The sequence below is a fragment of the Dama dama genome, chromosome 28, assembly GCF_033118175.1.
Source record: "Dama dama isolate Ldn47 chromosome 28, ASM3311817v1, whole genome shotgun sequence".
Taxonomy (NCBI): Eukaryota; Metazoa; Chordata; class Mammalia; order Artiodactyla; family Cervidae; genus Dama; species Dama dama.
This window is the reverse complement of record NC_083708.1, coordinates 58361559-58385142: the sequence shown is the minus strand read 5'-3', so window position 1 is coordinate 58385142 and position 23584 is coordinate 58361559. Positions and strand designations below refer to the sequence as shown.

Below are 23584 nucleotides of genomic sequence, written 5' to 3'. Positions count from 1 at the left end.
GCTGTTATCTCCACGAGATTCAGTCTTCCACTGGAAATCATTCCTTTGTCAGAGTTTCCATTACACATTGAACTGTTTTTGTTGCATGTAGCATTTTTAATGTGTACATAATCACATACCACATCCTGGACCAGTCCTTTCTCTGAGGGCTGTGTGAGAATATAATTATGTCTTATTCTTACTTTGGATCCCACTATGTCTAGTGCAGTGAAAAAAAGTGAAAGTGTTAGACACTCTGTCATGTCTAATTGTTTGCGACCCCATGGACTGTAGCCCATCAGGCTCCCCTGTCAATGGAATTCTCCAGGCAAGAATACTAGAGTGGGTTGCCATTCCCTTCTCCAGGGGATCTTTTCAACCCAGGGATAAAACCCAGGTCTCCTGTATCACAGTCAGATTCTTTACCATCTGAGCCACAGGGAAGCCCAATATCTAGTGTAGGGATGTTTTTAAATGTTTGTTACATGAATCTTCTAAGACTGGAAGCAGAATTATTCACATTAACAATGAAGAGTTGACAAGGATTATTGTGTAGTACAGGATTACCTTGACAAGAGACAGATTTGGGCCTTGGCCTCCAGCTCTTGAGAGGTAATGTCTAGACCCCTGAACTGTCCTGCCTGATAGGAGGGTCTTTGTTCTCCTGGGGGCCTACAGCCATGCCAGATGGTCTAGGCTAACAGTTTGATTTATGATGGGGTCTTGGGCTGAGGGTTATCAGCTCAGCCTCTGGAGGAATGGGAGGCTAAGGTCAGCCATATGGGGAGTCAGTTCTATTCAGATGGCCAGCCCCCCCCCCAAAAAATCTCTGCACCTTGATGGGTTTGGGCTATGTTTCCCTGGTAGGCAATATTCAGTGCATATTGTCACATATTGCTGAGAAAAATAAGCGCTGGCACAGGCTGGGTATTCAATATCTAATGAGTGGCTGAATAGATGGATGAAAGAATGATGTCCCTTAATATTGCAAAATCATGGGAGTTGCCAGACTCACTCAGGTCAAATCATTTCCTGTTTGGGATCTGAGTTTTCCTTTTTCTTCTTTCCTAGATAGGCACTTAATCCAGGTGTAGAGTTTACACATTTCTTTCATTTCCATTTTGAATCCTCATTTCCTGTCTCCTATCAAGAAAGCCCTTAAGCTTGCCTTTCATTTTCCCCTTTCCTCTATAACAGAATCCTAGGCTTTATAAGGGCCTCAGAATATTCATCTGGGAGGCATTTGAGCCTTTTCTTTATTGGAAGGGGGCTCTCATGAAACTGTTCACACCCAAGAACAGAAGACAGTCCCAGAGAGGCAAGAAGTGGGACACAACACAGCATGAATGACGAGCAAGCCCACGAGGTCTGGGGAAGGGCAGCTGGAGGGCTCCTGGGGTCCTCCAGGGGCCAGGATGCTGCTCAGGGTGGTCCAGGAGCTGCTGCTCTGTGGGGGGACATGGTCAGTATGTCCATGTGTAGGCAGCCGACCAGACCCCAGAGATGTCCCTATCAGGCAGGACAGTGCAAGGGTCTAGAAGTTGCCTTCACCAGGCACAGGTTCAGAGCCCCTAGGCAAACACTGACCAATAAATCAAGTTGAAAAATATGTAGGAAGCTGGGAATATCAACCGGGAGTATTTGTCGATGGCGTGGGTGTTCTGGAAGATGCGAAGACCCACCTGGCCCTTCAAAAGCCCCTTCTTCCTGGAGGAGCTGGATTCATTGCTCAGGGCCAAGTGGACCCCTATCTTGTCTTGTCTGTCTTCTTCCGTCAGAATATGGCTCCTCGGGTACCCGGCCAGGCTGTTGGCCTCGGACTCGCTGCAGCTCCCATCCAGCGTCATGGTTCTTGAGTGGAGCATTCCGCACATGCACGGGAGCTGCAGACAGCAAACACAGGGGGAGACGTCAGGCGCGTTTAGACCTGGAAGGGGTCCAGACGAAGGGGCCTGGGCTGAAAGTAAAGCCCACAGCTATTCGGAACCACAGAAAGCAGAACTAGCAACATCTCCAGAGGTCGCTTTGTCCCATGACTCTCTACCCTCTCTGCATATTAGAATCACCTTGGGAGTACTTTAAACTGCGCACCCCCAGGCTCCACTCTAGACTAACTGATTTCAGGCTCTCAGGTTATTCTGCTAAGGAGAACCACTTGTCTAGTCCAAATGCCCTCAGTTACAGAAGCGAAAACTAAGAACAAGAGAAGCTATACAACTCTCCTGGGATCAGACAGCCGGTGTCAGAATTAGGACCTCAAATCCACATGTTCTGGTTCCAACCAGGGGCCCCCACCTCTTTGTATAAATACAAAGATGATTAGGTAGGAGACTGTCCTTATTTTAAAGGGTTACATTTAAGGTTCAAGGGTCATGGTGCCTGCCTGTTATGTATTTTAATTGTTTTATTTTATTTTTTCTTGGATAATCCTCTAAGTATAATTTATTTACAGTGTATAGTTTCAGGTATAGAACAAAGTGATTCAGTTTTATATATCTAAGTATGCCTATGCAGACAGATATAGATATATATGAGACCTTTTTCAGAGTCTTTTCCATTATAGGTTATAACAAGCTATTGAATACAGTTCCCTGTGCTATACAGTAGGTCTTTGTTTATCTATTTTATATACAGTAGTGTATATCTGTTCATCCCAAACTCTTAATTTATACCCTGCCACCAACCCTTTGCCCTGTACTTTTAAATGGTTCAACTGCACTGACAAAAAAATGTTTATATGAGAAAAAATTCACACAAAAATGGGAAAATGTCAGCAATGTTGGATGGAGGGGCAGGGTGTATGGATGTACATTATTCTATTTTTTCAACCACTTCTACAAGTATGAGTATGTTTATGAGAAATTATAAGGTGGAGGGAGGGAAATGGTTTTACTTAACTCCTCCTCACAATTTGAGTCAGCAAAGTTGGCACCAGTTAACGTTTGGCTCATGAGCCCATGTTTGTTGAACGAAGGCTTTACCATATTTTGAATGACTCTATACAGGAAAGTCCAATACTTTCCTGTATAAATTCCAAAAGTATTTAAATATAATCCAAAGGTATTTGATAATAATCTATGTACAGATTATTAAAAATTTAAACAAGGATTCACATACCCAAGTGAAAAGGATTTGTGTTTGATGGATGCTGGACAAAAGTATGATGCCAGCCTACTGACCATGGGTTTATCTCAGTCTGTTGGCCATAATATGTTTCCAACTCTGCTCTCAGCCCTGCTGTGCCTTTTCCATCTGGGAAAGTAAAATAATAACATTTCACACCCTGGCTCCTATTGTCATGGATCTTGAAATATACAGATGGATACCAAGAGGTATTAAGACACAAAAATAGATGAAAAAAAAAATAGATGAAAAAAATCAAAATTACTTGAAGTATTTTCACACTTGAAGGAATCTGTAGTTTAGAGAGCTGTTTTTTTAATCAGGCATGATTGTTTCATTATAAATTCTATATCTTGTCCCATCAGCAACAATAATTAAGTAGTGCAGTAATACATTCCTAGAATAATTAACATAGATTTTAAGGATAAGGGTTAATAAGAGGTCATCTATTCAATTCTTTGCATTTAGATATAAGCACACCCAAACTTGGTAAAATTATGAGACATTGTTATATCACCGGGACCTCTTTTTTTCAAGACACAGGTCTTTACTCCTTTTCCTTGCTCTAAGCTGAAATTCTGTCTGCTAAAATAAAAACAGACTTTTAAGGTTTTGAGTTATAACCAGGTAATGCTCAAGATTATGGAAAATCTCTATTTCCCCCATCAGCTCATTGCTGAGAAAAATCAAGTGGCTCTTGGCACACTGCGCAGGTCTGGATAATCAGCCAAAGAATTTGAGCACATACTGTGGAGCGGACCCCGTGCCTCTACACGTTGCCTTCCGCTTCAACCCAAAGCGGCAGAGAGCCCCCTTTTGAACCTGGGTAAATCTAGCAGGCTCTGGTTAGACTTGCCATCTGCAGAGCAGAAGTCAAACTTCAGTGGACATCAGAATTGCTCAGGAACTTGTCAGCAATGCCAATTCCACGGTGCCAGCTCCAGAGAATCTGAATCCATAGATATGGGGTAGGCCTGGAATCTTCATCTTTAGTAGGCTGAGAAGGTGAATCCAGGCCCCTTTGGGAACCTCAGCTCCACTGGGGGCCATGTCAACAGTCGTGAATAGTGATTTCTCTGTGGAGCAGTGAGAGAGATTTCATGTCTCCCCATCTGTCTACTCTCTAGCAACTACACCTTCTCAGCCTTTCAATCGTATGTTTGACAACAGTGGACAGCAAGCCCTTACTGCCCAGGTTTCTGTTCCCATAGACAGGGAACTAGACTTGGGGCCAATAATCTGTTCACCGATGACTTCCTCTTTGCTCCTTAGATAGCATCGTATCATCACTGCCCAAGACCAGGCTCATCATATGGTAATAGGTTGATGATCTGCCTGAGAATATGTTATATGAGGTTAATAGTTCATAAGTCCATATTTGTCAGAGGAAGGCTTTGTTATTTTTTGAAAAGCTCTTCAAAGGAAAGCCTAACAGATTATAAATCAAGTAGATTATAAATCTTAAGTAGAATCAAAGGCATTTGATAATGATCAATGAAAGCTGAGCACCGAAGAATTGATGCTTTTGAACTGTGGTGTTGGAGAAGACTCTTGAGAGTCCCTTGGACTGCAAGGAGATCCAATCAGTCCATCCTAAAGGAGATCAGTCCTGGGTGTTCATTGGAAGGACTGACGCTGAAGCTGAAACTCTAATACTTTGGCCACCTGATGTGAAGAGTTGACTCATTGGAAAAGACCCTGATGCTGGGAGGGATTAGGGGCAGGAGGAGAAGGGGATGACAGAGGATGAGATGGTTGGATGGCATCACCGACTCAATGGGCATGAGTTTGAGTAAACTCCGGGAATTGGTGATGGACAGGGACGCCTGGCGTGCTGCGGTTCATGGGGTCGCAAAGAGTCAGACACGACTGAGCGACTGAACTGACTGACTGACTGAATGTACAGATTATTGAAAATGTGAACAAACATCCAAAGGCTGAAGCAGAAAAGTTCCGAAGAGAACTTCAAGTGTGTATCTTAAACATTCTAGCATATTTGAAGACACTGTGGAAATACTTAGCAGATATATTGTGGAATTGAAAGACTATTTTTGAAAATGCAACACATCCTCTTTGCCTAAAATTTAAAGCTCTCTTATGCAAAGGAGCTCCCAGACACCTAGACATGCATCAATGTAGGATTTTTCAGTCCCCTAATCTCTACATCTTTCAGATGAACATCATTTTTATTAGTGCAGTGATGAATAAGGATTTGGTAACAAGTTGGCATTTTATTTCTTACGGTGATCAGTAAGAGTCTGTGTGTGAATAGAACAGACTTTCCCTCCCTGACCACGTGCATTGCCCTGAATTCCCCATTTGCATTCCATCTCATAGTACACTTCAGTGTAGTGCAGTGCTGTATAGATAGCAGAGTATTTCCAATGAGCCTAAAGGCTAAAGTCTCAGGATCAATGGGCCAGAGAACTGATAAATATATGAGTTTTTTATTCTAGAACTTTCCTCTTGTCTGCTCAAAGGCCATGGAGACATTTTGCCTAGACATGTTCAGGAATGATAGTGAGACTTTTCGTGCATCTAGAACCATACAATTTCAAAGTAACTTTCCCATACGCTATTGCAAGGGTGTGGTAACCCTTAACAGTAACCCTGGGAGGCAGGTGGGGTGAGGATCCTGCCATACTTTTCTAAAACAGATGAGGAGACTGAGGCCCAAGAGAAGCGGCAGAGCTGAGATCAAGAACCCAAGTCTTCCTAGCTTTTGTCCAAAGACTAGCTACGTTCTGGGATCCTTTGTGATAGAAGCTAGACTATTCTGAAATGGATCCTCCTCCTTTTGCACAAACACCTCCCTTTTCTCCCTCCGGCTATTCTCATCCAACCCGCAGCATGGGCTCCAACCAGGAAATGAATGAAACTTCTCTCGCCTTCTCCTGTGGCTTCCGCGCCTTGCGCTCCTGCACGGTGGTCAGGTAGTTGACGGCCGCGTACTCCAGCACCGAGAGGAACACGAAGACGAAGCTGACCCAGAGGTAGATGTCCACAGCCTTGATGTAGGACACGCGGGGCATGGAGGCGTTCACGCCCGTGATGATGGTGGACATGGTCAGCACCGTGGTGATCCCTGCAACGTCCAGCTTTAGTTCAGCCTCTGACAAGCCTACACGGCTGCCCCATTTTACATTCTCTCTCTCTCTTATACCCAACCAGAACTCCCCCAGCAGATTTCCACCTCATAGAGGTGTAGGGTCTGCTCCGAAGCAGCCACCCTGGTCTCCTCCTGGACCACTCACTGCATGTCCCCTTTTGCTCTGAGCTCCTTGGGCTGGGGGTCTCTGTGATGTGACTGCCAAGATCCATGGTTCATCCCAGAGGATCTGCTCAGATGTGGAATTTAAAACAGTGACTGTGAAAATCGACTATACTTCAACAAAAAATAAAATTTTTTAATTTAATAAAAATTTAACTAATTTAATTTAATTTAAATTTAAAACTAATTAAATTAATTTAATTAAAAAAAATTTAAAAGCAGGGGCTAAAGATCCCCTCTCAAGGAACCTTCCCAAACCTCAAGAAAAGAACACATCCTCCCTCATCTGAGTCCAGAAAGCCTGTCACACCAGTTTCTTCCTCATTGTGCCTTGCTGGTCAAACCCAACCTGATTTTGTCCAAATTGACAATGATGAGGTGCAAGTGTTGACTCTGACGCTTAGGGGCTTCCAAGGCTAAGCCACAACTCCAGGGAATGCAGCTCCCCCTTCCTTCCAAGAAATCACGAAACATGGGCCCTGCTCCCAAACTCTGTCTAAACAAAGCCAACAAACAAAGTTTTTGTGTTTACAGAGTAAGTTTGGGCATTTGTCGAATTGCCTCATGTATCAGAGTACTGAGCTCTGACACTCCCAGTGGTAGAAGTCCACATCCCAGAAAACTGCTTTCTTGCTGAAACGACTTGAGCAGAGGTGGTGTGGTTTGAGCTCCCCGAGGTTTTCGCCACGTGGTCTGGGAAACTGAGGGCAGTGTGGAATTGGAAAGCAAGAAGTAGGAGGAAAGTTCACTCCTCTGACTCAGACAGACCATCGGTTAAGAGCCCTGAATGGTGACTTTTACTTCTCTACATAGTGACTGGTCGGAAAAAACAGAACAGAAAACCCACCCTGCCACACCTTATCAAGTGCTTTTACCCAGTGAGACTCTGGCGGGCACGGCTCTGCGGTCGATCCAGAAGGACACCCAGGACAGCATGACCATCAGGGTGGCGGGAAAGTAGGTTTGGAGCAAGAAGAAGAAGATGTGGCGACGCAGCGTGAAGTTGATGTACAGACGGTTGTACCAGCCTGCGGGGCACAGGAAGAAGCCGGTGAGATCCCATCACAGCGGCAAAACAAACTCCTTTCCTGGGAGCCCTTCTTTCCCCATCATCATATTCATCTTTGGCAGAAAGTTAAAAGTTCATGATTGGGTGCCTTAGTACAATAAGCTTCCTTTCTAAAATCTAATCCCTCTGAGCCTCAGTTTTCCGGTCTATAAACTGGGGAGGATATCAATATTATCTACACCATAGATTCGTTGGGTAGACAGTAGTTAATTCATATAAAGCGCTCAAAACAGCAGCACGTAATGAAAAAGAAATTCTTACAAATGGCTTTAGGGGCCCCCCTGGTGGCCCAGTGGTTAAGACTCCACACTTCCACTGCAGGGGGCACAGATTCCACCCCTGGTTGATCCTACATGCTGTCTGGTTCAGCCAAAAAAATGATTTGTTTAAAAAAAAAAGGTTTTAGAAAAGAGTTGATTTAAACTTGCCAAGAAGAGATGAGAAAAGAAAATTGTGTGCCAAATACACATCAGAGCAGAAGAGAAGAGAGGGATGAAGGTGAGCACCATGGACATAAAGGGAAGCTGGCGCGGGCTGTCCTGACACCCCTGGCTGGGGCTCGCTCTTCTCCACTGGTGGATGGTGTGGACAGAAGGCCGGGGCTGGGGGCAGGAGAACGGGGAGATAGTGGCCATGCAGCAGCAGACAGTAACAAAATCCTCTCACACCTGGGCCTGAGCTTCTCAGCACTGGGACAGGAAGGGTAGGGAAGTGAGAAGTCCTCTATGGTCCTGTGGCTACTGCAGAGCTGTATAGTGTATAAAGGTACACTGAAGTCCTAACTCCCACCGCCCGTCAGTGTGGCTTTATGAGAAATCAGGTCTTTGTACATGTAATCAAAGTAAGGTCAGGTGCCTTTGAGTTAGGGTGGTCTGTAACCCAGTGACAGGTGTCCTTAGAGAAGAGGGAAGTTTGGACATAGATGCATAAAAACACGGGCTTCCCTGGTGTCTCAGATTGTAATGCTCTGCCTGCAATGCAGGAGACCTGGGTTCAGTCCCTAGGTTGGGGAAGATCCCCTAGAGAAGGGAATGGCTACCCACGCCAGTATCCTTGCCTGGAGACTTCCATGGATAGAGGAGCCTGGTGGGCTATGGTCCATAGGGTTCCAAAGATTCAGACACACCATGGACACACCAGAGACACAGGGAGCCACGTGACAATAAAGGCTGAAGCCAGAGTAATGCCACAGCCCCCAGGAGCTGATAAGAGGCACGGAAGGATTCCTTCCCAGAGCCTTCAGGGGGAGCAGAGTGCTCAGGCTTCCAGCCTCTGCACTGGGAGTGAACACATTCCTATTGTTTCAAGCATCCAGTTTGTGGTACTTTGTAAGGATGCCCCCAGGCAACTAATTACAAGGGCTGATGGTGAGATCAAAGAAGAGCTCACTAATGGATACTCTCAAAGCTTCAAGTATGGACCCAGGGTCCAAGAAGAGGTCACACTACACATGAGAAATGAATCTGTATCTCTGAATATAGGTTGTAAATACCTTTCCCTGGGAAGCTATCCATCTATATCGTTAAGTCAGATGAATCAGTTTACAGAATCGTGTGTAAAACCTGACTTTTGTGAAATAACACTTTTGTCATTTTTCTAAGGGCTTCCCAGGTGGCTCAGTGGTAGAGAATCCGCCCGCCGAGAGGGGACACCAGTTCTATCCCTGGGATGGAACGATCGTCTGGAGAAGGAAATGTCAACCCACTCCAGTAGCCTTGCCTGGGAAATCCCATGGGCAGAGAAGGCAGGCAGGCTACAGTCCATGGGGTCTCAAAAGAGTCAGATATTACTTAGTGACTAAACAACAACAACAGTTTTGTAAAATTACATAATTTTGTAAAATGACATAATTAATCAGGATGTCTGCAAGGATATTTGCTGAATTGTTCAGAATGAGTGCCTCCAGCCATGGGATTTCAGAGGGCAGCAACTTTTAAATCCTCTGCATTTAAGTGCTATTTTTGTTTTGTTGCACTATGCATTATTAAAATAATAAAAAAAAAATTATTTTCATCGGAGGGGCTCAAAGAAGAATTCTAATGTGTTCTCTTCCACATGCGAACCCAACCGTGGCAGAAGTTAGCTACCCGTGCTGCTGTAGAAGGCCAGTCTGGAAGTGGTGTGGAATTTCTGAATCAGAAACTGAGACAGGGAGATCTTTTCGTCCGTTTTCAGGGATTCGTCCCCATTCTTCCAATATAGCATCAGATCTTCATCTGTATATGCATCTTTGGGGAGAGGAAAAGAAGTTAATTTGACTACCTGTCTTCTGAGGCAAGGTGGAGCAACAGGGACCTCCTACACCAGCCTGGGAGTAAATAGGTCTTATCTCTGGCAGGCGGTACTCTGTCTCAGAGTTACTAAAATGTCACAGGGAGGGAAGAAGGCAAAGATCTGTCATTACGAACACAGATACTTACAGCTTTCCAGCTCCAAAGAACAGGTCTGAGAATCCAGTGGAAAGTGGCTGAAATCCATGTTGCACATGGCGGTGACCGTAATCCTAGAACAAAACAAACATGTCGGCTCATGCAGTAACCTCCTGAGTCGCCTGTCTGCCCACAGTAAGGAGGACACGGACATGGTCAGGAGCGGCTGCCTCCTTCCAGAAGCTTGGAGACCCAGGTCTCTAAGTCAACTTTTTTTTTTTTTGGAGCACTGTGTGGCCCACTGGACCTTATCTCCCCAACCAGGGATTGAACCCGTGTCCCCTGCATTGGAGGCACTGAGTCTTAACCACTGGACTGCCAGGGAAGTCCCTCTAAGTTAACTTTTAGAGTTTTGTCTTCTGTAAATGGTGGTATTTGCTCTGCCCGGATCCCAGCTCCTGAGGATGTTGGTTGTGAATGACCCACACCGGCACCTCCTCCGGGCATTGTTCTTATCCAGAGAGCCACCTTCCCCAGAGATGCCCAGAGGTTATGCCTCCGCAGCACCTTCTCAAGGTTATTAGCATCAAATTCTGGCAAACTGTACAGGCAGGCCTGGAAAGTGGGAGATAAGACTATAATCACTCAAGTCAGCCCAGAAGACATGATACGGTAGCCTCTATTAAGCAGTAGCTATTGTTATTTTTCTAATGTTTATTATTAATAAACATTGATAATATGTTTGATAGTATGATAGAATCATAGGCTGTCAGAGGTGGAGGGTGTAAAGATCATTGTCTCCCTCAATTCATTCAGGCTCAATTAGTCTCCTAACCCAAGCTTAAGATCTCCAGTGATGGGGAAGTTACCACCTATTATGGTGGCCATTTCATCTTCAGAGAGTTCTGTTATCAGAAGGTTCAGACCTTCCCATGTATTCCACAGACCCAACCACAGTGGCAAACTCTCCAGGGTCAGACGGACAGACCACACATTTTTTTTAATAGAGGGCTGTTTTTTCTTTGTGGTGGTTTTTTAACCCGAAATTGAATACCTAATTCATTCTACAAATACTGTTTCCTCACCTACCATGAAAAGCACAGTCTAGCTCTGACGACGTGTTGGTAAATCAGTTACACTCTCCCCGGCGTTGTCCACAAGTGTTAGAACGACTCTAGACGGAGCCCATGGCCCCGGGGACAGTTACCTCATGCTGTACAACACCTGCCCATCTGGGAACACCCTCAGCATGATGTTGTCCGTGGTGGTGTCGTGGATGAACGACCTTTTGGAGTGAACAAAGAAGACATCAGGGACCCAGATCTTCTTCACCAGCCGGCCGTCGAAGGTCATGCTCTTGTTGCTGGCACTGGGGAAAGCCAGCCGCTCATCCTTCCAGTAATGCCGCAGGTACAAGGTCATGGTGAAGTCCTGTGGAGCCAGGGTGAGACCAGAGACGCCTGAGAGAGCGCCCTTCCTGACCGTCATTGCTGCATCCACCACCATGATGGATACCTCGGACCCAGCCTCCAGAGTCTGGGGGACAGTCTGCAGTCCTGCCGGCCACCACAACCACCGCTGCCACGGGAAAGAGAATGACTCATTCTCATGCCTCGTGAGATTGGAGCCCAGGGGACTGCACAGGTCCTCCTTCAGGCTTTGCAAAGAAAAAACGGCAGCTGTGATGCCCTCTGGCTGGCATGGAGCCAGCAGGCCAGGATTCCCCAAAGCACTCCACCCTCTCCAATACCTGTGCACACATGGCTCCTTACCTATTGGTTCACCATTCAGCTCAACTCAGTAGACACTTCCAGAAACCTGGACAGTCAAATGTCCCATTTAGGAGGATTTCTACCACTGGACTTGTAAGATCTTTGAAGGCAGAATTATGTCCTGCCCACCACTGAATCTCCAGACCCTAGTTTAGTGCCTGGAAAAGCAGAGAAGTGGATGCTCAATAAATATTTGCAGGGTGGAAAAAAAATGAAGGGAATGAATGGATGAAGAGATAGGCAGCAGTATAATTTCAGCCTGAAACCTTATTCTGTTAACAAATGTCTCCGTGGTTGTGCCTTAAACCAAGAGTGAAGCCCTTACACTGTACCCAGAGCTAAGACATACATGCAAATGAGTCTTCTGGGAGCAGGTGGAGGAAGGCTGGAAAGATGCCTGTGATGGTGGGCTAAGAGTGGATGCCATTTCTGCCCTACCAGCTCCACCCAGATCCCTCCTGCCTATCCTGCAGGCCGGTTCCGGAGAGGTGAGCACCAACCATCCCATCTCTTGAGTCCTTCACTTCCCTGTTCTGTCTTTCTATTTGCAAACTCCCTGTTTCTTCTGCCTCAGAGATCTCAGACAAGCTCTTGCTGTGCCCTCTCCACAGCTATCAGGTCTCAGCTGAAATGAGACTTCTTCAAAGAGGCTCTGGTGACCACCCAATCCTGCTAGACACCACCATAGGGTGAGAGGCGGGCACTGGGGATCAGGGACCTGCAGACTTCCAGGTGAATGCATCCACCTCCTGTGCCCCTCCGAGTGTGGCTCGTCTGACCACTCACATTCCTTGAGGGGTGTGTTCAGAATCATAAGGGGCTGGCTCTCACTCCCAGAGACCAAATCGGCAAGTCTGGCGTGGGGCCAAGGATCTGCATTCAATCAACATCCCCTCCCAGGCTGGGGCTTCCCAGACGGCGCAAGTTAGCGCTGGAACCTGCCTGCCAGTGTAGGAGAGGCAAGAATCTGGGGTTCAATCCCTGGGTTGGGAAGATCCCCGGGAGAAGGAAACGGCAACCCACTCCAGTATTCCTGCCTGGAGAATTCCATGAGGAGTCTGATGGGCTACAGTCCAGAGGGCCACAAAGAGTCAGACACGGCTGAGCGACAGAGCACCCTCCCAAGTTATTTTGACCCGTGAAGATAGAGAACCCGGCTCTAGATTTCACCGCACCTGGGTCAGCCTCCAAGCCCCAGTTTTACCCCCTCCAGCTGTGGCCCCGCCCCCAGGCGCAGCCAGTAGCAGCGTGGCCCCGCCCACCGCAAGCTGCGGCGGGCCAGCAGCCCTGGCATCCCGCACCGGAACTGCCCGCCCGGGGCCCCGCGTACCATGTCCACCTCGGAGATGCTGTCCAGGCTTTCCACCTGCACGTCCACGCCCACGGGGATGGCAGGGCCTGCAGAGGGGCAAAGACGGCCGGTTAAGTCGCCTTCCACTGGGCGGGCATACAGCTCCAGCCACCTTCCATGCGGACCCTGACTAGAGCAGGAGTGAGGCAGTGAATCGAATTCCCTGAGGGTTTTCTTACTCCTTCCCGATGTGTTGGGTATCTAGGCGTTCTCCATGAAGGCTGGGACTGTGTCTACCTTAAGTGCCTTTCCTGGGTCACATGTGTGTGTGCTATCTCTTCAGTCGTGTCCAACTGTGACTCCATCAACTGTAGGCCGCCAGGCTTCTCTGTCCATGGGATTCTCCAGGAGAGAATACTGGAGTGGGTTGCCTTGCTCTGCTCCAGGGGATCTTCCTGATCCAGGGATCGAAACTGCATCTCTTAGGTCTCCTGCATTGGCAGGCGGATTCTTCACCATTAGCGTCACCTGGGAAGGCCAGGGTGGGTGTTTAATCTATGCTTGTATGAGTGGATGAGCTGGATTGTGTATATGTTATGCTTCTGTGAAATGATTTTTTTAGATTTTAATATTTATTTAAATTTAATCTTAATATTTTAAAATATTTAGTATTTTAAAAACTTCTTAAATGGGAAAAACCAAAACCCTGTATCTGTCAGACATATCAACGAATGCTGTTCCACTCACAGGTAACCGATGTCTTTGAGAGCCTCAGGTGGCCCCTGGACACGGCCTTCTGAGAGGAAGGCGTTGTCTGGAGGCCAGCCTGCTGCATCTGGGCTCGCTGGGCCCTGGCCGGTGGTTGCAGGACTGGGGCATGCCGACCCACAGTGGTCTGAGCTGGGAGAAACTTAAGTGGCAGTGGGAGTCTGGGTCTCAGGGAATGAGGACTGGCAGGGCCAGGGACTTCAGCTGAGGGCAGGGAAGGAGGATCAGAGATCCTGACAGGATCTAGTGTGTCAGGACATTGGATGGGCTCACCGATTTCCCCAAGCCTCTCCCGGTAGGTTTGTTAATACTTGCAATCCTACCATAAGAGATTTGGGGGGCTTTGACTGAGCATGATAGAATGAGAGCATTTTAGTTATTACTGGTGGGATTTCATGGCTATTTTCTGTGTCCTTAAACATGAACACAAATGAACACACACACACTGCTTTTTTTCACCTGTCACACAGCGTAGCTTGTGGAATCCTAGTTCCCCAGCCAGGAATTGAACCCAGGCCCACAGCAGGGAAAGCACTGAGTCCTAACCACTGGACTGCCGGGAATCCCCACTTTTTAATTTTACTTTTCCCCTCCCAGATTAATTGGGTCATAGGCTGATCTTTTTATTTTCCTGTGCTCTCAACTGATGGCTCAGGTCAGGGCTCATGAAAGATCACTGCTCTGACAGCCAGTCTTCTTATTCTAGGCTCCAGGCAGAGTGGAATGGCCAGTGTGAGGCAGAGGCCCCCTCCTCAGGGCTGACTGCCGGTCTTTCTCTCCTGAGGGGACTGCAACATGAGGAAGGGTCTGCAGCAGCCTGGCTGGGGTCCCCCCTCCCAGCACCTAGTACTGGACTGTGTACCCCCAGGATCACCGAGGGAATCAGTGCTGTTTACTTCCTTGTCCTCTGGATCTCCGTTACCCCCGAGACATTAAAACAGCCCAGGGCCAGAGCTCTTCACCCTCCCTTTCCCGTGTCCCCTTTCTATAGAGCACCACACACCTGTAATGCCCGGTCATCCCAAAAGCCAAAGGGCAGAAACAGTAGAGCCATCTCCCTCTTTGGACCCACTTCCCTGTGCCCTGGTTCTCGGATAATGAGCACAGTGTTTGACCGGTGGCTGGACAGTTCCCAGATAAAATACGTCAGCTTGCGTGGTGCCTGCTACTGCGTCTCCCTGTCCCCTGGGCCTGCCTGGCCCTCTGGAGCTCCGGTCGGTCTTTGGAGAGAAAGTTGACAAAGCCTGGGAGGGTGAATTCACGGCTATGAGGTGCTGCCCATACGGGAGGGCAGGGTGGGTGTCGGGGATCCCGGGCTGTTGGAAACCATCTGTGTATTCAGGAGGCTCCAGAGCCGTGTTCAGGGACTCGCACCCCCAAGCTTGAATGGGACCAACAACTCTGCCTTCCTTGGTCCCAGGGCAGTGAAGGTCATCTTGGCCTTTGACCGGCCCAGCAGCCCAAGGCTAACATTCCACCCTCAAGTTCTCCTGAGTGCTCCATTTCATCATCCTTCCCAACCTGATTTTTGAGAAATTCTTCCAAATTACTGGCCTTTCTCCTTCTTCCATGAACAATTTTATGTTTTTAGTAGGACTGAGCCCTATAAGAGTTAGAAAGAAAATAGTCTAGTGAAGTTAACTAGGCATTCATGTCTTGGCTCCAGAACACTGATGTGGGTTTTTCAGCTTTAAGAAGATTGAAGATCCTGCATGCTGCAACTAAAATCTGGTGCAGCCAAATAAATAAATATTTTTTTAAAACTAGGAATAGGTACATAGAAATAAATCTAACAAGCTATCTAAATGTCTTCTATAAAGAAAGCTACGAAGTACTGAGAAAAATGAAAGAAGACCTAAGTAAAGGAAAAATAATTTTCTTGAATTGGAAGATTCAATATTGTAAAGATATTAATTGTGTGTTTGTGTGTTTACTTTGCCGACAAAGGTCCGTCTAGTCAAGGCTATGGTTTTCCCAGTGGTCATGCATGGATGTGAGAGCTGGACCATAAACTGTCAGGAAGCATATTTAACAGTAAGATTCCTTAGTGCTGTTTCCTATCTCTCTTGAGCCCTCGGTTCCTTATCAGTCCCTTTCAGGGGCCAGAGGAGCAGGCAAGCCTCTCCCAGGACAGAGATCAAAGAGATGGGATGCTTGCACAGGATTTCCTTCATTAGCTTTTCCATTTGGTGAAAGGGGTCATTTACGACCCTCTTTTGTTATAGATCACCTCTTGGCCTTATGGCCTCTATGGCTCCTCGTTTCCTTGGTAAACTTGTAAAGTCTGGTCTCTTGATCTTTATCTAAAGAAGCTGCTGGTACATATACTCTTACAGAATTCAGTAGAGCACCTTTGCTCCATCAGAGCTTGGGTCCCCGTGTCTGTCTGTCTTTCTTTCTCTCTCTCTCTCTCTAGCTCTGTATTTCTGGCTGATTCCCTGGAGTGCGAAAACTGGCTGCGTAACCCAGGGAATATTAGCCTCTTTCCTTCTTTCACTCTCTCATTGTCGACTCCAGACCACCAGGTTCCGGTCCAATAAAGGACCAACAATAAACAAAGCTGAGTGCCGAAGAACTGATGCTTTTGAACTGTGGTGTTGGAGAAGACTCTTGAGAGTCCCTTGGGCTGCAAGGAGATCCAACCACTCCATCCTAAAGGAGATCAGTCCTGGGTGTTCATTGGAAGGACTGATGTTGAAGCTGAAACTCCAATACTTTGGCCACCTCATGCAAAGAACTGACTCATTTGCAAAGACCCTGATGCTGGGAAAGATTGAGGGCAGGAGGAGAAGGGGACGACAGAGGATGAGATGGTTGGATGGCATCACCAACTCAATGGACATGAGTGTGGGTAGGCTCCGGGAGTTGGTGATGGACAGGGGGGCCTGGCGTGCTGCGGTTCATGGGGTCGCAAAGAGTCGGAGACAACTGAGCGACTGAACTGAACTGAACTGAACTGGGTGTGTTAGTTGCTCAGCTGTGTCTGACTCTTTGAGATTCCATGGACAGCAGCCCAGCAGACTCCTGTGTCCATGGAATTTTCTAGGCAAGAATATTGGAGTGGGTTGCCATTCCCTTCTCCAGGGAATCTTCCCTACCCAGGGATAGAACCTGGATCTCCCACACTGCAGGCAGATTCTTTACCGTCTGAGCCACTAGGGAAGCCCAGAGATATTAATTACCCCATATTAAACTATAGACTCAATGCAATTATAATCAAAATCCCATTTGGTTTTCTTGTGGAACTTGACAAAGAGATTATTAGGAAACTCAAAGTTGCAATAATAATCCTTCTTGAAGGAAAAAAGGGTGGGAGGATTTGTTCTACCAGATATCAGGATTTGCTATAGAAATACAGTAATTCAGAAGTGAAGTACTAGGACTCCAGTGGTTAGGACTCTGGTCTTGCAATGCAGGACCTTCAGGTTTGATCCCTGGTAGGGGAACTAAGATCCCTTGTGCCATGTGGTGTGGAAAAAAAATTTTTTTAAAGAAAAAGTGAAGTACCAGTATAAAAATGGACAAATAAATAAATGGAACAGAGTGGAGACTCCAGAAACACACACACACTTACAGACACCTGACTTTAGATACCACTGCAGATCACTGGGGAGAAGGCAATGGCACCCCACTCCAGTACTCTTGCCTGGAAAATCCCATGGATGGAGGAGCCTGGTGGGCTGCAGTCCATGGGGTTGCTGAGACTTGGACACGACTGATCGACTTCACTTTCACTTTTCACTTTCATGCATTGGAGAAGGAAATGGCAACCCACTCCAGTGTTCTTGCCTGGAGAATCCCAGGGATGCGGGAGCCTGGAGGGCTGCTGTCTGTGGGGGTCACACAGAGTCAGACACGACTGAAGTGACTCAGCAGCAGCAGCAGCAGATCATTGGAGAGGGAATAGTGTCTTCAATAACTAATGCTGAGACAACGTATACGTGAAAATCATACAATGTGCAAAACAACTCCAAGGGGACTGTGGATTCAAAGGTAAGAGGCAAGACAGCAAATAGCAGGACAGCAATGGTCTTCTTTATCCAGACACAAAAGGCACTACCCTTAAGAAAACTGATGACATAACGAATCCTTTGGTGTTAGCCAGGACAATGTTTGGCTGCGGTGGAGGGAAAGAGAATTCTGGAGTTCTGGAAGTTCTGTTTCTTGGTCAAGGTGCTGGTTGCAAGAATGTGTTCACCTTTTGATAATTCACTAAGCTGAACAGTTATGATTTGTGTGCTTTTCTGTATGCATGTGGTAGGTCAATGAGAAATTGTGATAAAAAACTCAAGACCTCTTCTTTATCAAAAACACCATGGAGAAAGTAAAAACAAGCTACTGAGTGGAAGATATTCATAGTACATGTGACTGGCAAAGGGCTCATATACAGAATATAAAAATAACTCTTAAGAGTTCCATTAAGAAAAAATCAGATAATCCAGTACAAAAAGGGGCAAGAGATTTAAATAGGCATTTAGCAAAAGAACAACCAATAGACATACGAGAAAGTACAAAGATGCATTGATATTTCCCTTAGAACCACGATGAATATTAATACTATCACCCAACGAATTAGGCTCATATGAAAGAGCAATTACACTAGGCGTTGATAAGGGTATAGACAACAGGAGGAACCTCATACATTGCCAGTGGTGGGTGCAAATTGGTACAATCACCTTAGAAGACATTATCCAGCAAAATGGAAGCTCTATAAACCTCATGACCTATCTACAGAATAGGAAAAATACATTATGGTATAGTCTCAGAATGGAATGTTACATTTACATTCAACAACATGGATGAATACACTTTATGAAAATTTCATCCATGCAGGTTGCATGGCTTGACTTTCCGCCATGGCCCTTCCCCTTCCTTGAGAGCTTCTTAGAAAGTCGGAGTTAATTTGAAGACTGAGTTAAGTTGAGACTCTTTCTCCTGTTGGTGGATGTAATCAAGCATTTTGGTTTGAAAACAGACCTGGTTTTTTCATGGTGAGCACTGTCTCTTGTGCAGCAGTAAGTGCCATGTGGCAGGCATTAACCGTCCACCTGGGGTGGGGTCGAGGCTGGACCAGGTCAGGGCTCTCCCTTCCACAAACCAGCTCCAGCATCACCAGGCACTTAGAGATGCAATTCGTGGGTCCTACCCTGAGCCTCCCGCCCCAGAGACGTCACAAGTCCTGGAATGATGCTGACCCATAGTCACGTTTGAGGACACTGGACAACTGACCTTTAATGAAACTCCAGCAGTGAGGTTTTATAGTGCCCCATGTCCTGGTGACCGTTTTCCTCTTGTTTTCAACTCTTCCACTGTGCTATCTCCGCCAGCTGTCTCCACTTCCTGCTCATCCATGCCTTCCTTCCCCTGTTGCACTTGCTGAGCTGAGGAGTCTTTTTTCCTAAGCCTTGCTTGGCGCCCTGACATCTCTCCCATGATCACTCTCCTTAGGAGAAACCCCCTTCCTTTTCCATCTCTGTGACACAGCTCTTGCCTGGCCCCTTCTCCTCTCTGTAGACACTCAGCCCCTCCCACAGCCAACTCCCCTCTTAAAGCTGATGACTCTCGGCACTCCCCTGGCCCCCAGTGGCTAAGAATCCATCTTCCAATGCAGAGGATGTAGGTTCCATCCCTGGTCAGGGAACTAAGAGCCCATATGCCACAGTGCAACTAAACCCACAGCCTCTGGAACCTGAGCACTACAACCAGAGAGCCCGCGAGCCACAGGAATGACCCAGCATATAGCCAAGGTTAAAAAAAAGTAAAACGATGACTCTTTGTCCGTCCCGGTTCCGATCTCTGATCAAAGGCTGACACTGTTGTTATTAGTCTGGAAGGAGTCTCCACTGGATATCAAACCAAGTTCTTATATTTAACATCCTTCAGATGCACAGTGACTGCATCAGTCACCGGGCGCTGGTGAGGTCAAGGAGCAGAGGAGTGAGAATGCCCAGAGGAGATTGTAGGAAAAAGGCCGTCTGAGGAAGGGGCTAGGGAAAGAAGGTTAATCTTAGGGGAAGGATGAAACTGAGTCCCCCTGCTGCCTTCATGATGACCCTCTCTATCCAACACTGTGCTCCTTTCTTGTCCCGCCCTTGTTCCCCGCAGGGCTGAAGAATAGCAAAGAGAAGTAAAAACTGAAACTGAACAGGGTCTTCTTAGGTACAAGAGCCCCACTATGCACCCGGTTTCTATTTTTGTAGAAAAAGACTTCATTCTCCTAGGCCTTCATAGAGTTCTAAAGAGCAGACTCAAGAAGTTACTAATTAGGAAAGTGAAAGAATACAGAAGTGAAGGAAGACCAGTCAAGCAAGAAAACTAATGATAGTTTAAACAATAGTTCATCAATAAAACAGAGCTTTGGGACTTCCCTGGTGGTCCAGTGGTTAGCACCCGGTGCTTTAACTGGGTTCGACCCCTGGTCAGGAAACTGAGTGTGCTTGAGCTATGCAGCTCAGCCAAAATAAAGATAAGTATCTTTATTTATACCTTTAAATATCTGTGTGGATCACAACACACTGTGGAAAATTCTGAAAGAGATGGGAATACCAGACCACCTGACCTGCCTCCTGAGAAATCTGTATGCAGGTCAGGAAGCAACAGTTAGAGCTGGACATGGAACAACAGACTGGTTCCAAATAGGAAAAGGAGTACATCAAGGCTGTATATTGTCACCCTGCTTATTTAACTTATATGCAGAGTACATCATGAGAAACGCTGGGCTGGAAGAAGCACAAGCTGGAATCAAGATTGCCAAGAGAAATATCAATAACTTCAGATATGCAGATGATACCACCCTTCTGGCAGAAAGTGAAGAAGAACTAAAGAGCCTTTTGAGAAAGTCAGAGAGGAGAGTGAAAAAGTTGGCTTAAAGCTCAACATTCAGAAAACTAAGATCACGGCATCCAGTCCCATCACTTCATGGGAAATAGATGGGGAGACAGTGGCTGACTTTATTTTCGGGGGCTCCAAAATCATTGCAGATGGGGATTGCAGCCATGAAATTAAAAGACTCTTGCTCCTTGTAAGAAAAGCTATGACCAACTTAGACAGCATTTTAAAAAGCAGAGACATTACTTTGCCAACAAAGGTCTGTCTAGTCAAAGCTATGATTTTTCCAGTAGTCAAGTATGGATGTGGGAGCTGGACCATAAAGAAAGCTGAGCACCGAAGATGCTTTTGAACTGTGGTGTTGGAGAAGACTCTTGAGAGTCCCTTGGACTGCAAGGAGAACCAACCAGTCCATCCAAAAGGAGATCAGTCCTGTGTGTTCATTGGAAGGACTGACGCTGAAGCTGAAACTCCAATACTTTGGTCACCTCATGTGAAGAATTGACTCATTTGAAAAGACCTTGATGCTGGGAAAGATTGTGGGCAGGAGGAGAAGGGGATGATAGAGGATGAGATGGTTGGATGGCATTACCGACTCGATGGACTTGATTTTGAGCAAGCTCCAAGAGTTGGTGATGGACAGGGAAGACTGGTGTGCTACAGTCCATGGATTGCGAAGAGTCGGACACGACTGAGCAATTGAACTGAACTGATCTTTTAAAAAAAGAGCATCCTCGTTCTTCTTCACAGGATATATATAGTTATCTGACCCATATGTTCGAGTTGTTCTACAGAAACTAAGGCCTCCACCCAGGTGGAGGATGGTGACTACATGCAGACTGGTTGGAACCAGAAGGCTGACTTTAAGATTCCCAAAGCATTTTCGTGTTACCTCACTAGCTACCAAACAGAAGAAGATTCCACAAGCTGCAACCCTTACTCCAAATGGCTGCCTTTAAACACCCTTCCCTGAAAGCGAGTGGGGAAGGCAGGTCTTCGGAAAGGCAGCATAAGCTGCCTTTCACAACAAGCAGCATCAATAAACTAGCTTCACTGTGAGTGGACTCAAGTTCAGTTTGGTAACAGGAGCAGGGTGTGGTGTAAGCTAGGGCTTGTGCTCTGGAAGGTAGGGGCCAAGGACACTGCAGAGAAGTCAGAGGGGTCTCCTCTGAGGGAAGAAGGCTGCTGGAGCCCCGGAAGGCCGACTTCCTCTCCAGCTTTGGCTCTCCAACCTGTTCACCATAACAGTGAAGCATAGACCGCACCCTCCATGCGGAAGCAGCCGGGGAGGTCCAAGAAGCATTCAGGGGAAGAGGCCACAGCTCCAAAACTAGGCACGCCCTTGCTTTGAGCTGGCTCCATGGGCCTCAGCTCGAGCAGCTGAATGGCATTTGGGGGCCTTGGTGGCCAGACTCCTGTGGTTTGGAAATCCAGGGCTTGAACCCCTCCTAGGAGGAAGGCCACAGAAGAAAGCATTCAAGAGGGTCTCCACTCACAGTCTGGGTGCCCCACACAGAGAGCTTCTTAAATAGGGGTGGAGAGAAAGTATACCAGGTGAAGATCATGTGTCTCAATTACCCTGGAAAGTCCCTAGGAAGGCATCACATTGGAGACAGTCCACCTGGAGATGTAACCAGGAAGTAACCTCGCAAAGTGACACCGCAGTTGGGATATTATGATATGTTAAGATATGATATAATAAGAAATATTTATTTGGTTTTCAGCCCCAGTTCTTGGCACAGAGCTCCTGAAACTCTTGTAGCTTCCTAAGTGATAGGGGTAAAAGGAGTATCATTTGGTTGTTCACGACAAACCACACCTGAGTTTAAGCTAGAGCCGTGACTCTCGGTCAGCTCTCAGTTTCAGGGTGGGGGCTGGCTACTAAGGAGACAGCCGGGTGATTAGATGGTTGGAACTTCAGCCCAACCCCCCAACCTCTGGGGAAGGGAGGGCCTGGAGGTCGAGTTAGCCAGCAGTGGCCAATGAGGTCATCAATCATGTCCACACAATGGAACCTCCATTAAAACCCCTAAACAAAAAAAATAAAACAAAACCCCTGAACAGCCAGGTTCAGTGAGAGTCCTGGTGAGCACTTCAGGGAAGACGGTGTGCCCCAACTGCATGGGACAGAGGCTCCTGGGCTCGCGACCCTTCCAGTCCTCACCCTACGCCCTGCTTCGTCCTCTGTCCCTCTGTATCTTTTATAATGTTCTTTATAATAAACTGGAGACAGTAAATAATGTGTTCCCTGATTCTGCAAGCCACTCTAGCAAATTAGCAGGGGGTTGTGGGAACTCCAGTTTTGCAGCTACATCAGAGAGAGGTATAGATAACTGGGGACCCGCTTCTGGTGACTGATGTCTGAAGTGGGTCTGATGATTGATGTCTGTGGGGCTGAGCCCTTAACCTGTGGAGTCTGTGCTAACCCTTGTTGTCGTTGTTGTTTATTCATTCAGTCGTATCCGACTCTAGCAACCCCATGGACTGCAGCCCGCCAGGCTCCTCTGTCCATGGAATTTCCCAGGCGAGAGTAGTGGACGGGTTGCCATGCCCTTCTCCAGGGGATCTTCCCGACCCAGGGAGTGAACTCGCTTCTTCTGCAAGTCTCCTGCATGGCAGGGAGCTTCTTTACCTCTTGAACCACCAGGGAGGCCCTAGGTAGTGTTAGAACCAAATTAAACTGTAGGACATGCAGCTGGTATCCACAGACAATAGGAGAACTCTTTGGAGCAGAAAACCCACACATTAGACTCGGAAGTTTCGTGAGTAGAACAGGTCATAGTAGCGGTAACGGTACGAGCCCTTCTCCCGGGAGAGGCCCTAACGGACTGTGTGCTGCGTGTCTAGGAGGCTGGGCCGCACACCCCCCGGGCCAGGAGCCAGGTCTTCATTGCATGTCAGCATCCAGCGTCTGATGCGTGGCCCACCCACTGTCCCCATGTCCCCAGGCGCACGCTCTCTGCTCACTGCCTTTGTTCGGCGCTTTCTGTAGGACCCCTGAGTTTCAACCTCATGACAACCTGCTGAGGCAGGTACTGGAATTACCTCCATTCTATAGGCAAGAACCTGAGGACTAGAGATGGAAGTCCCAGCCAGTGGAAGGCACAACCAGAA

At 47.1% G+C, this 23584-nt stretch overlaps 1 protein-coding gene across 1 annotated transcript in view; it reads right to left on the bottom strand.

The window, feature by feature from the left end:
• Nucleotides 1–1411: 1411 nt before the first annotated feature.
• The window catches only part of GABRR2 (gamma-aminobutyric acid type A receptor subunit rho2), a 40590-nt gene continuing 18417 nt past the window's right edge, over nt 1412–23584 (bottom strand). The window contains exons 3-9 of the mRNA XM_061131733.1: nt 12914–12981; nt 11019–11242; nt 9863–9945; nt 9530–9670; nt 7249–7401; nt 5991–6187; nt 1412–1862 (exon numbers count right to left, since the gene is read on the bottom strand). Of these exons, the coding sequence (XP_060987716.1) occupies nt 1551–1862; nt 5991–6187; nt 7249–7401; nt 9530–9670; nt 9863–9945; nt 11019–11242; nt 12914–12981 (1178 nt within the window). The 3' untranslated portion in view covers nt 1412–1550. The remainder of the gene's footprint in view (nt 1863–5990; nt 6188–7248; nt 7402–9529; nt 9671–9862; nt 9946–11018; nt 11243–12913; nt 12982–23584) is intronic.